The sequence below is a fragment of the Centruroides vittatus genome, unplaced genomic scaffold, assembly GCF_030686945.1.
Source record: "Centruroides vittatus isolate TY-2023 unplaced genomic scaffold, ASM3068694v2 scaffold_907, whole genome shotgun sequence".
Classification (NCBI taxonomy): domain Eukaryota; kingdom Metazoa; phylum Arthropoda; class Arachnida; order Scorpiones; family Buthidae; genus Centruroides; species Centruroides vittatus.
Window position 1 is genome coordinate 1,861,627 of NW_027122720.1, and position 11,206 is coordinate 1,872,832.

The 11,206-nt window shown below is 33.7% G+C and overlaps 2 protein-coding genes and 1 long non-coding RNA gene across 6 annotated transcripts; 1 reads left to right on the forward strand and 2 right to left on the reverse strand.

Annotated features, from left to right (window-relative positions):
- The first annotated feature begins 2,632 nt into the window (after positions 1-2,632).
- On the forward strand, positions 2,633-3,700 carry LOC136990384 (astacin-like metalloprotease toxin 5). Its single transcript, XM_067288774.1, has 6 exons — positions 2,633-2,703; positions 2,788-2,861; positions 2,923-2,998; positions 3,076-3,196; positions 3,268-3,443; positions 3,510-3,700. The coding sequence occupies exons 1-6, from the start codon at positions 2,658-2,660 to the stop codon at positions 3,698-3,700; spliced, it is 684 nt and encodes a 227-aa protein (XP_067144875.1). The 5' UTR covers positions 2,633-2,657.
- Positions 3,701-6,599: 2,899 nt separating this feature from the next.
- LOC136990357 (uncharacterized) lies at positions 6,600-8,011 on the reverse strand. 4 transcript variants are annotated; one of them, XR_010883050.1, is made up of 4 exons: positions 7,908-8,011; positions 7,716-7,830; positions 7,442-7,569; positions 6,600-7,142 (listed from the first exon to the last, which is right to left on the reverse strand). XR_010883050.1 is itself a non-coding variant. In XM_067288752.1 (4 exons), exons 1-4 carry the CDS (start codon positions 7,939-7,941, stop codon positions 6,642-6,644), a joined length of 513 nt encoding a protein of 170 aa, XP_067144853.1. In that variant the 5' UTR covers positions 7,942-8,011; the 3' UTR covers positions 6,600-6,641. The 4 variants fall into 4 exon arrangements, 2 of the variants coding, with proteins under 2 accessions (XP_067144853.1, XP_067144852.1); XR_010883049.1 differs by having other exon boundaries at positions 7,712-7,830; XM_067288752.1 differs by lacking the exon at positions 7,716-7,830 and having other exon boundaries at positions 6,600-6,662; positions 6,813-7,142.
- A 1,333-nt stretch (positions 8,012-9,344) lies between these two features.
- On the reverse strand, positions 9,345-10,825 carry LOC136990361 (uncharacterized). The gene is made up of 3 exons (XR_010883051.1): positions 10,679-10,825; positions 10,440-10,555; positions 9,345-9,886 (listed from the first exon to the last, which is right to left on the reverse strand). It is a non-coding gene; the product is annotated as an uncharacterized lncRNA (long non-coding RNA).
- Positions 10,826-11,206: the final 381 nt, after the last annotated feature.

Here is an 11,206-nt window from a genome sequence, read left to right on the forward strand (position 1 = left end):
TGGCAGACTTTAGTGAGAATGGTAAGAACTGGTCAAGGTCGCCTGAGAAGTAGACCGCCAATGAAGATCGTTATTTACCTTTAATAAAAGGCAAAACAAGTCGTATACTGATAATTGTCTTTACAGATTTCTACAGTCGCTAGAATAAATATATCGATGTAAATCTTATACTGTAGGCTTTATAATGTTGGCCTTTTTTGTGGTTTGTGCATCTCTAACCTCTTCTTACAGAAGAGATTATTTGAACTTTTGTAGACATTGTTGTTCTTGGAGTCGAGAATCTTTTTGCAGATGATTTGAGAGTCTGGTTGCCTATCGATTCTCGTTGCTATTTGTTTTAGAGGAAACAACCAACCCTTTATCTTCCTTAAAACAACAGAGAATTAGATTCTTTTGAAAGCGGATGTTTTTGGTTTGGAGGCACACGGCTACACATCCTTACAACTACTCATTAGGGGTAATTTGAATACTGTTCGCTACAAGGATGATATCCTGGTAAACCTATGGCAAGTTTATTCAGAGAGCTATTGGCCTTTACCTTTTTTTAATAAAAGATAATATTAGACCTTACATAGCCCGGGTTGTCGATGAGTGCATGAAAGGTTTTGATTCGTTCGGTTTTGTAGGAAACAGCAATGCAACACACGGGTGATCTGATGAGGAAAAATTTCTGGATTTATAAATAATATTGCACACTTGTTTCTTCACTAACTGAATTGAACGTCGCTGTCTATACAATTTTCTACTATAATCTAATATTTTTAAGATACTTTAAACTTTCATTTATTTAAAATGTTTTATAAATAAATAAATAAAAGATAAATAATATAAAACCATAAATATTGAGTTTCATTAATATATTAAACAAATTAAAAATTAAATAAATATATTTAGTTTTTAATTTTCAATTCTCTTTATTGTTAAAAATTAGAATTTTCACAAAAAAACATTTATTTTAAACATTTATTTAACATTAAAATAACAATATAACCTACTAAACGTAGTTATTAAATTAATTAATTCTAATGAAAATACGTAAGAAGAAAACCAGAAAAGAGTAGTCAACCAGACATGCAGAAAAAAATGAAACTGTTCAGCAAAACAAAAAAATGACAAGGAAGTTGGGTCTGTCGATAAAGAGATTTATAACCAAGTAACATAAATTTAGCATAAAAACTAATAAATTCTAACATATGCGATTTGAACACCAGAGCTATCCTCAATGAATTAACAGCTGTAAAAATAAAGTTAATATGTCTCGGTCAACAAATTTTATCTGCATTTTATCATATATGCAACTCATGTAAATCAACATTTAATTTATCTATCTGAAAAAACGAATTAGTATAGTTATAAACAGATATAAACAGCTTAGCTACGAATAAATTTGAAAAAATTGGGTTTAAAAATTCCAATACATATTCTGAATTTGTTTAGGCCCTCAGATCCCTCCAATCCTAACCTAATCTAACCCAATCTAACCTAACCTAATCTAACCAAATCTAACCCAACCTTACCCCAACCCAACCTTACCCCAACCCAATTTAACCTAACCCAGCCTAGCCCAACCCAACCTAACCCAACCCAACCTAACCTAACCCAACTCAACCCAACCCAACCTAACCTAACCCAACCTAACCCAACCCAACCTAACCTAACCCAACCTAACCCAACCCAACCTAACCTAATCTAACCCAACCCAACCTAACCCAATCTAACCTAACCCAACCGGGCCGGATGGCCGAGCGGTCAAGGTTAGCAGCCTACCGCCCTGGGAAACCCAGGATCGAATCCGGACAAGTTGAAAAATCCACAGGAATTTTTCGGGGGTTGGTCTGTCCAGATATGTCGGTCCCTGTCCCTCACCACCCGGCCGCCCCATTGTGGGCCTGGCCGAACCCATAATGGGCTTGCTATAAGAGGCCCTCTTAGTGCTCACTAAGCGGAAAGAGTTACAAAAAAAAACCTAACCTAACTCAATCTAGCCTAACCCAACCCAACCTAACCTAACCTAACCTAACCCAACCCAACTTAAACCCAACCTAACCTAACCCAACCTAACCTAACCCAATCTAACCTAACTTGACCTAACCTAACCTAACCCAACCTAACCGACGGCCGGATGGCCGAGCGGTAAAGGTGGCAGCCTACCGCTCTGGGACCCGGGATCGAGTCCGAACGGTCGAGTAATCCCCAGGAATTTTTCGGGGGTGGTCCGTTCGGATATGTCGGCCCCGTCCCTCACCACCCGGTCGCCCATTGTGGCCTGGCCGAACCCATAATGGGCCTACTAAAAGAGGCCCTCTTAGTGCCCACAGGGCGGAAAGAGAAAAAAAAAAAAAAAAAAAAAAAAAAAAAAAAAAAAAAAAAAAAAAAAACCCAACCTAACCTAACCCAACCTAAATCTAACCTAACCTAACCTGGCATGCATCAATCGTAAAGAATTAATATCACTCTCTTTATATTTTAGGCTTGTTTATTGCATTATAAAACATAATAAATAAATAAAAAGACATTAAAATAGATTATGTAAACTCCTTTTAAATTAATTATCTGTAAACACCTTCGATTAGATTAAAGAAAACTGTATAAATAGAGATTCACTAACTTGTTAGTGAAAAATAAACTGTGCAGCATTATTGATAACGCCATTAAAAATGTTGGTCTTGTCTGCCTTGTTTACGGTGACTTTTGCCAGACACGGTAACACGTTTATCCTTTTAGCGATTTAAAATTCATTTAAAACATTTTCGTAATAAAATAATGCCATCCTTCCACAATTTCTAGTGGATCTTCCATCCGTCGCTTTACAGAACCCCGATCTCTTCGAAGGAGATATTATTGGAGTAGAAGACAACGACGTAAGTTCGTTTATTTTAAATGCTCCGGAAGTGAATTAAATTAATTAAAATTAAAATTTAGGTCAGAAATGCCATAATGAAACCTTCACGTCGCTGGACCGGTGGGGTAATGCCTTACGTCATCGATCCAGAATTAAGTAATTTTAGAGTATTTCCAACTTAATGTCGACGAGACAACTTTATTAATTATTATTATATCTATTGTATAAAACAGGATACATAAAACGTTATATTAATAAAGCAATGGAGCACATAAATCAAGCAACAGGAGGGTGCATATCTTTCAAAGAACGAGAACAAGAAAATGCTTACGTTAGATTTATTAAAGGAAAGGGGTGAGTATTTTCGTGATTAACAAAATATTTCATCATTTTATTGCTTAAGTGAATTATTATACTTAATTCAGTTGTTATTCACGCGTTGGTCGAATTGGACGCGAACAAATTATATGTCTCGGAAACGGTTGCGGTTTCGTTGGAACTATTGTCCACGAAATTGGTCACGCGCTGGGTTTCTGTCACGAACAGAATCGATCCGATAGAGACAATTATGTAATCGTTCATTGGCAGAATATTAAAAAAGGTAAGTATCACTATAGGATATTTTTGTTGATTGTGTTAAAGATGATACAAATTTCGATGTTGTTAGGAATGGAAAGGCAATTTGCACGTCTTCGACCGGATAAAAACGTTCTCTACGTCGATTTTTACTACGACTCCATAATGATTTATGGAAATTATGCATTTTCAAAAGATGGTAAGTCGAAAACTATGGAAGCAAAAACGGGGGTAAAGTTGCTAGACCCATATGCCAAAAAAGCCCCGTATTTAGCGAAATAAACGTAACTGTTCGAAATGTTCGTTAGAGTTTCTAAGAATAAAATATCTTCAGAATTTAATTGGATTTTTAAAATTATAACTGACCACTGTTGAACCTGTTTCACGCAAAATGCGATATTGTTTTGCGTAAACACGGTTTCCCTGGTACAACCGGTGAATCCTCTGTACAAAATTTCATAATTTTTAAGTGTAAACTTCATTATTCGATACGAATTTTGCATTATGTTTCGTACGTAAACCCTATGTTTTGCATTAGTTTTTTGATTCATATAGCACGGATTCGCATAACACGATACTTTTTTGGAACATAACTACCGTGTTACACGAAGGATACTTGTGTTGAAATCAACGAATGAAGTTATTGTTAAATATTGTATAACATCGATACGTACTGTACATTACATTGTGTCGCGGTGGTTTTGTGAATATTTTTCCTGTTGCGTAATAAAAGGTTGGTAGCGCTGTTGACCTCTCGGGGAATCATTAATTTCACTCTTCCCTTTTCAGCTCTGACCTTCCGTGATCAAGTCAGTGATGTCTTTTGTGTAATCTTTGTTCCTTTGTTACGTAACTAGTTACGCGAGTCTAACCGGTTTTCCTAATCTCCGAAAAGCAACATCCAGTCTTCAAAAAAGAAGAAAAATACTCTGAAAGATAGCTCAAAATTTATACTATTTATTACTATAAATAAATATAAACTCCTTAATTACTGTATTATCTATGTTTCTACAACCCACAAAGTAGGGTAAAAGTCCTATATTCTCTGATAATAATAGTGCTGACCAGTATCACCAACTCAGATGATAAAATATGTGAGAAGATCACTCAAGGCGCAACCTAGTGCGAGAAGTTTTGTCCTATGCGTTTGCTAGTTTACATTATAGCAGTCCTGAGCAACACGTGTCTACTAGTGGCTAGTGACCACTGAACGCTGATAGTTGGTGGAGGTTTGAGTGTTATCAAGGAGCTGACTACGTGGTATTATTCGGGCTTTCTTGACGTGTTTAACACCTAAATAAGGGCCAATATTTTATTGAAATTGCTTTCAAGATACATTTCGGGGATACATCTCTTGACGAATTGCCAATGTGTTTCGTTGTCTTATCAGCCAATCCCTGGGGAAACGTCATTCGTGGTCCACGAAGGGCTTGATACGAGTCTAAAAACAGCTCAGAACCCGGTGTTTTAACAAAACGAAACTCTATTTTCGAGAGCCATGAGCGATTCCATCACAGACGAGATTTTTTTCTGCTTTAGTTCCTCGACAAGATCCAGTTCACTAAACCAGTTTTTGATAGTTATATTACGGCCTGAACCAAATAAGGGCTCTGCCATCTCTTTCACTACATCACGTAGCTTGTTACTAATCATGAAAGGCCTTTGTGGTTGCTTTCCGGTGTAAATTTTAAAATTATACAAAGAAACCTTGCATCTACTAGGGAATAAGTTTTAATTCCCTATATATATTCGATTTGATGGAATGTGTCGACGGAAAGAGCAATTAACTAGAAGCGCTTCATCGATTGTTTTATTTCTCCCAACGGAATAATTTTTCTGGGCAGCTGTGCACAAAGTTGACGAAAAATATCACGAACGGAAGCGAATAGATCTTGTGTTTTCCTTGCTTATCTAGTCTCACGATCATCTAAACGTAAACAATGCAAGTCTTCAGCCATTAATATTTATCACAAGGCCAAACATTTAAATTCTATCCCACTTTCTTTCCTTAAGTTCCTATTTCTTTCGGCGGTTTTGATGTTTATCATGCAGGAAAAGAATTGTTCACAACAGTACGGTTTCCATGTGGGGTGGTACAGTTTTCTAGCATCAATTACGTCGTTACGACATCAAAGTGTATCCAGTGAAACGAGAATAATTTTTACAACATTCTTTACCAAAATAAATGAAAATGTACCTAAAAATTTTAGGGTGCAGTAGGCCGCGAGTTGGACATCCATGCCCTAGACTCTGCCTATTCTCTCTGTTAGATCCTGCTAAATACAAATAACTTATAAAGAATGTTATATTATTATTAATATATCAGTATTCTTTGTCCTCTTCTCTAAAAATTTGGTCTTTTACGTTGCCTATATACAGATTGGTACAATTCTTATAGAAAAAAATATATAATTTAAAAGTATATATATTACATTCATTGAATTACTGCGAAATAGACCGTTATGCCATTACTGCGACTTGTTAGCACATAGCACTCGCCAGCGTGGACTGTAGTAGTACTACACGTGTTTTGGAGAAAAGCCAAAACACGTGCAGAACTTTGCGTAAATCATACGATCCAGATTTTACAACGTAAAAATCTGAGTAATTGTTGGTTGAATTTTTAAAATAAAATATTATTTAGAACGAGCAATTATTTTATTGTGACATAGTCACAATACCGGGCTGCATTTTTAATTAATCATATTTATTAATTTATTTAATTTAAAATATATTCTCTCACCTCAAGTTAGTAGTGTCTTTCCTTTGTGCATCATATTTTTCCATTATCAACCGAGTCGTGCCCGTCAATTATCTAACTTCTTTCGGGGGAAATATTTGAATTGAAATAACGAGAGTTTCGGTTATTTTCGAAAGTTTGCGTGTCATTAATAGGGGCCTACTGGCCCTAAGCTTTCCATATCCGGTCTCGTCTTTTATGTATATAACACCATTCACGAGATTCAGAACGGACAGCGAAACAGACAGACAGGACAAGAGTGGAAATTTATAGGTGCACAACTTTTCAACAAAAATAATAAAGTGTAATATCAAATTATTTAATTAATTAATGCATATTCTTGTTAACATTAAATTCCTGCATTCGTGTCAACACCTGTACTGAAAAACCTGCAGTATTTACGTGTACAGTTGTTTATTTTTCTATTTAAGAATTTCAAAATACACTTTATAACATATTTTTATTTTCTTCATTATACAATTATCATTGGGTCAATTTTAGTATCTGAAAACAGTTAAAAAAATTGTTAGTGAATTTATTTAAATTGACGAAAGTCGACGAAAGAAATAAATCAGGTGAAGGAGAAGAACAATTGTGGAGAAATGTTAAAAGTCTCTCTACATTATTACAATTAAGAATATTTAAAACAGCTACCTGCAAACTTTTATCGATACATTCGTAGAAACCTGATAACACTGGACTTAGTAAATTTAATATATAAAGTTTTACTGGTCTTGTTTCAACTACAGTACAGTTAATAACATCAAGAAAGGTTTTACTCTTATCGGTAACGCAAAGTTTATTTAACACCACTATTGTACTTAGCACGTTACAGAGAGGGAAAGACGTTGTAGGTAGAGATGTAGTTAAACTGACAGGAGGATTGAGAAAGCCAAGAACTTTATTTTGATCTCTGTTGTTATTTTCTAACGGATTTAGAAAGTTTTTCAACCCAACAACGCATCTGGTAAAATTCATTCCGATCTGTAAAACAGTAAAAACACATTAATTATATAACATGAAAAGGTAATTATTTATGTAGAAATTGTTTTCTGTATAAGTATATAACGTATATATGTTTCCATAATTTATCATTAGGGGATGAAACTAAATCACGTCATTTGTACTTTAGTTATGTCAGACACTTTCTTTTGTATTTAAAGCGTACAAGTAACTATTATACGGTATTCTGTAGCTTAAATAATTCATTTTAGAGAGGAGTAGTGACTAAATTTATATATTTAGTTATATAAATTACAATAAATTCAGTAATTTCTACTTACGATATCACTCAATACGCCACTGTTAATTAAAGGATTTAGGCCTTCATTAATTAAACTGTTGACTTTGATAATTAAATCTACATTTTCGAATAAACCATTAACGTATGCTGCATTTCCTAGTGTTAAAACTGTAACAAAATAAAGTTCGAAATTTTATTAATATTTGCTAAAAAACCACGGATAATACAATAAAATAAAGGCTAAATGAAGCTGAAAGTATCGTTTTTATCTATAAGAAACAGATTAGAACTTTAGTTGACTTATAAATACCCACTGACGTCCGTTCGTGTGTCTATCCGATTTTCCTGTAGTTTCGACAGTAACAGCCACCTCTCAACAACGGACAATTTTTAAATCTTCTCGTCAATGGCCGTTGTTCAGAGGTTAGACTGTAAATGAACGAGGGAAAGCCTGTATGTATATATGAAACAAGATGAAAATTATAATATTTAAACGTTATACATACCAATGATGGCAATGCTGCAGCCGGATTTACTCATATTTTTAGACTTTATTTCTATACAAGAAATAATATCTATTTAGTATTTATTCGAATTAACGTATTATATATTAAACCTTTAAGATAAAATGATGCTTGAAACGAGAGAGACGTCTCTTTATATTGTTAAAAAGTAAGTACTTCCCTGCAGCTGTTACTTTAAAATTTAGAGTTAACGAAACATTCAACGTAGCTTTAGATACGTAATTTAAAAATAAAAAACACGTAAATTTTAAATCTTAAAATAATTTTATTATCTAAGTAAAAGAAGGATCTGTTGCTTGCCATAAATTATGGTGTTACATAAGCGACAATTTTATAGTAAGTTTTATGTTTTATTCTTAATTTTCTTAATTATACAGTTTTATTATGTCTAAATTTTAGATAATATAGTAATATTAAGTAAAATAGATTTTATTTTCAATTTTAATATAAATATTTGAAATGTTAGATATATTTTTGGGCGCCGATTCTCAATTTTCAGACCTATTTTCTAAATTCCCATTGTTTCCTTCATTAACCTCGAGAACCGAGTTAGACAGATGAAAATCGAGACCGGATATGAAAAGCTCGGGGGCTGGAGACCTAGAATAACTACATACATACTTCCGGTGTGGAGAGGAAGTCACGTCATTTCCTTTAAGAGATGATTAGAAATTGCAGCCCGGCATTGTGACGATGTCACTCGTTTAATTTCGAAAATATTAAATTCGAAGTTTTAGGAGTGTTTATACATTTATGACCTACACTCTTTTTGTTATTTTGGCATTTTGACCTTTGCCCTTTAAAGTACAAATTCTAACACATTTAATTATTATTATTTTGACGGAGTATGGCGGAGGAGATCAAAACGTCATTCTACTGCTTAAAGATCCGGGTATAGACTCCCCAGGAATTATTTTATCGAAGGTATGTCCCGGAAATGTCGGGCCCCCCGTCCCTCATCAACATGCAGCCCGCAATGTGGGCCTGGCCGAACCAGTGATGTTTATTTGGAAAAAAAGGTCTCCGTAGGAGCGGAAAGAGCATTTTTAGGCCTTTTTAGGAGCTTTCAATGTCAAGGGTCGAGATATGAAAAGTCAAGCTTTTAGATCTATTAATACTTTCAGTTCCAAATCTATATTTACTAATATCAAAGTTATAAACCTGGTCTTCTATAAAGTAACACAACAGTCAGTTAACCGGGCTTTGTTTTGTACCTTCCAAGGTATAACACGTGTGAATATGAATAATAAACTCTATACCAATGTGTTTTTCCCCACGAAAACCAATTAGATAGATTTCTACACCATTAATAAGGTCCCAAAAAATCCCCATTTAGAGCATTTCTGCCTAAACATTGGCTTCACCCACTGACACAAAACGTGCGAGTACGTGCAAACTTCTTAAATAAACACGAAACTGTGCAATTTATTATACTTTATTTGCAGCAATTCGTATTAATTTACACGATATGGTTTTAAACAATTCAGTTACAGTATGATTTGTAAACATTTTTCCACATTTTTATAGAATAAAGTGAGATTAGTAAAGGTGGACGAAAGAAATAATTCGGGTGAAGGGGAAGAACAGTTCTGAAGAAATGGCAAAAGCTTTCCTAAATTTTCACAACTGATTATATTTAAAACTGATACCTGCAAACTTTTATCAATACACGCGTAAACATCTGATATATTTTTATTAACAATACTAAGAATAGTTTGTTTTGGTGGTCTTGTTTCAATTACAGTACAGTTCACAAAATCGAGGATACTCGTATTGTTACCGGTTACACAGAGTTTATTTATGATTTTGATCCAACTTAGAAACTTACAAAGAGAAAAAGGAGAAGTTGTAGGTGAAAGGATATTTGGAAAACCACCACCCACACTGTTACTATTGTCGTCTCTTAATGAATTTATAAAGTTCTTCAATCCCTCGATGCATCTGGTGAGGTTCATATTAATCTGTAAAACAATACAGTTTAATTTTTATAATAAATCATCGATAGGGTTATTAATTATAATCAATTAATACAAATAAACAGACATTTACATTTTTATCGTAAAATTAATGGTGTTAAATATTATAAATTAAGATCGTCACGTAAGACATAAGAAAAAATAGTTTCTTGTTTAATTATATAACTTATTACTGTGTAGGACTGTGCAAAACTCTAGCGTTGCGTTATTTAAGCGTAACATTACTCTTCTATAAATAAATCTCGGTTTACGTAACGTTAAGAATATACCTAATTTGGTACTTTATGCAAATGCAGTCGCGGGTTCGCACCCGACTAAGGGGTAGAGTTTTCCGATTTTCTCACCCGCCTTACACCTAAATACGGACCCGTCTCGTAGAAAGTCCTCCCAGTAGCACCCACGGTTGTCAGGCAGGCCATGGTTTAGCTGTCTTATCCCATTAAAGTAATCAAATTTCTTAATAAATGCCTCATAATAATGTTTCATTATCAGATGTAGTGTCTTTATATAGTAATTATTAAATAAAATTTCCACTTACGACGTCATCCAACACATCACTATCTATTACTGTTTCCAGTACATTAATAAATATTTTCGTTCTTAGTCTTGCATTATCCACAGCATTAACATCTACTTCATTTCTTAATGTTAAAACTGTAAAAGAAAAAATTTAGTTTGAAATTTTACACACGTATCTTTATCCACATGACTAGAAATTTAAAAAATAAATCATTTAAAAGTACTTTTGAACGAATAATCTACGAATTCTATACGTACCTAAGAAGATAATGACGTAGCTGGATTTATTCACGCTTCTAGTTTAATACTCGACAAAAATTGCCTGTTTATCAGATATTTGTATTCACCCTTTTACGTTTAAAATCGCGCAGTAAAGTGCAGCTTGACTGACGTCGTATTTATTTAAATTGCTGAAGTAAATGCATCTGTAGCAGGTGTTACCTGAACATTTCAACGGAAGTGAAATGCTTTAAGTTTTTCGATTTAAAACTAAAAAATAAACAAAATATATATATATAATTTAATTTAAAATAATTTTATGAATTTTTTTAAATATAGTTTTACGATATTTGGAGGAAAATAAATGAGAATTCGAGAAAATTAGAGAGAATTTTGAGAGGAAGGTGCGTAAGAAAGGTCTAACAGAAGGCTATTCGTAAGATATATTTTAATTTTGCAAACATCTTTACCTACATTAATCATTGAAAACATTGTATGGATAATTGACTATCTTAATTAATATCTGCATTACCGTGATTGAGGTTCGTTCATAGCGTCAACCAGCAA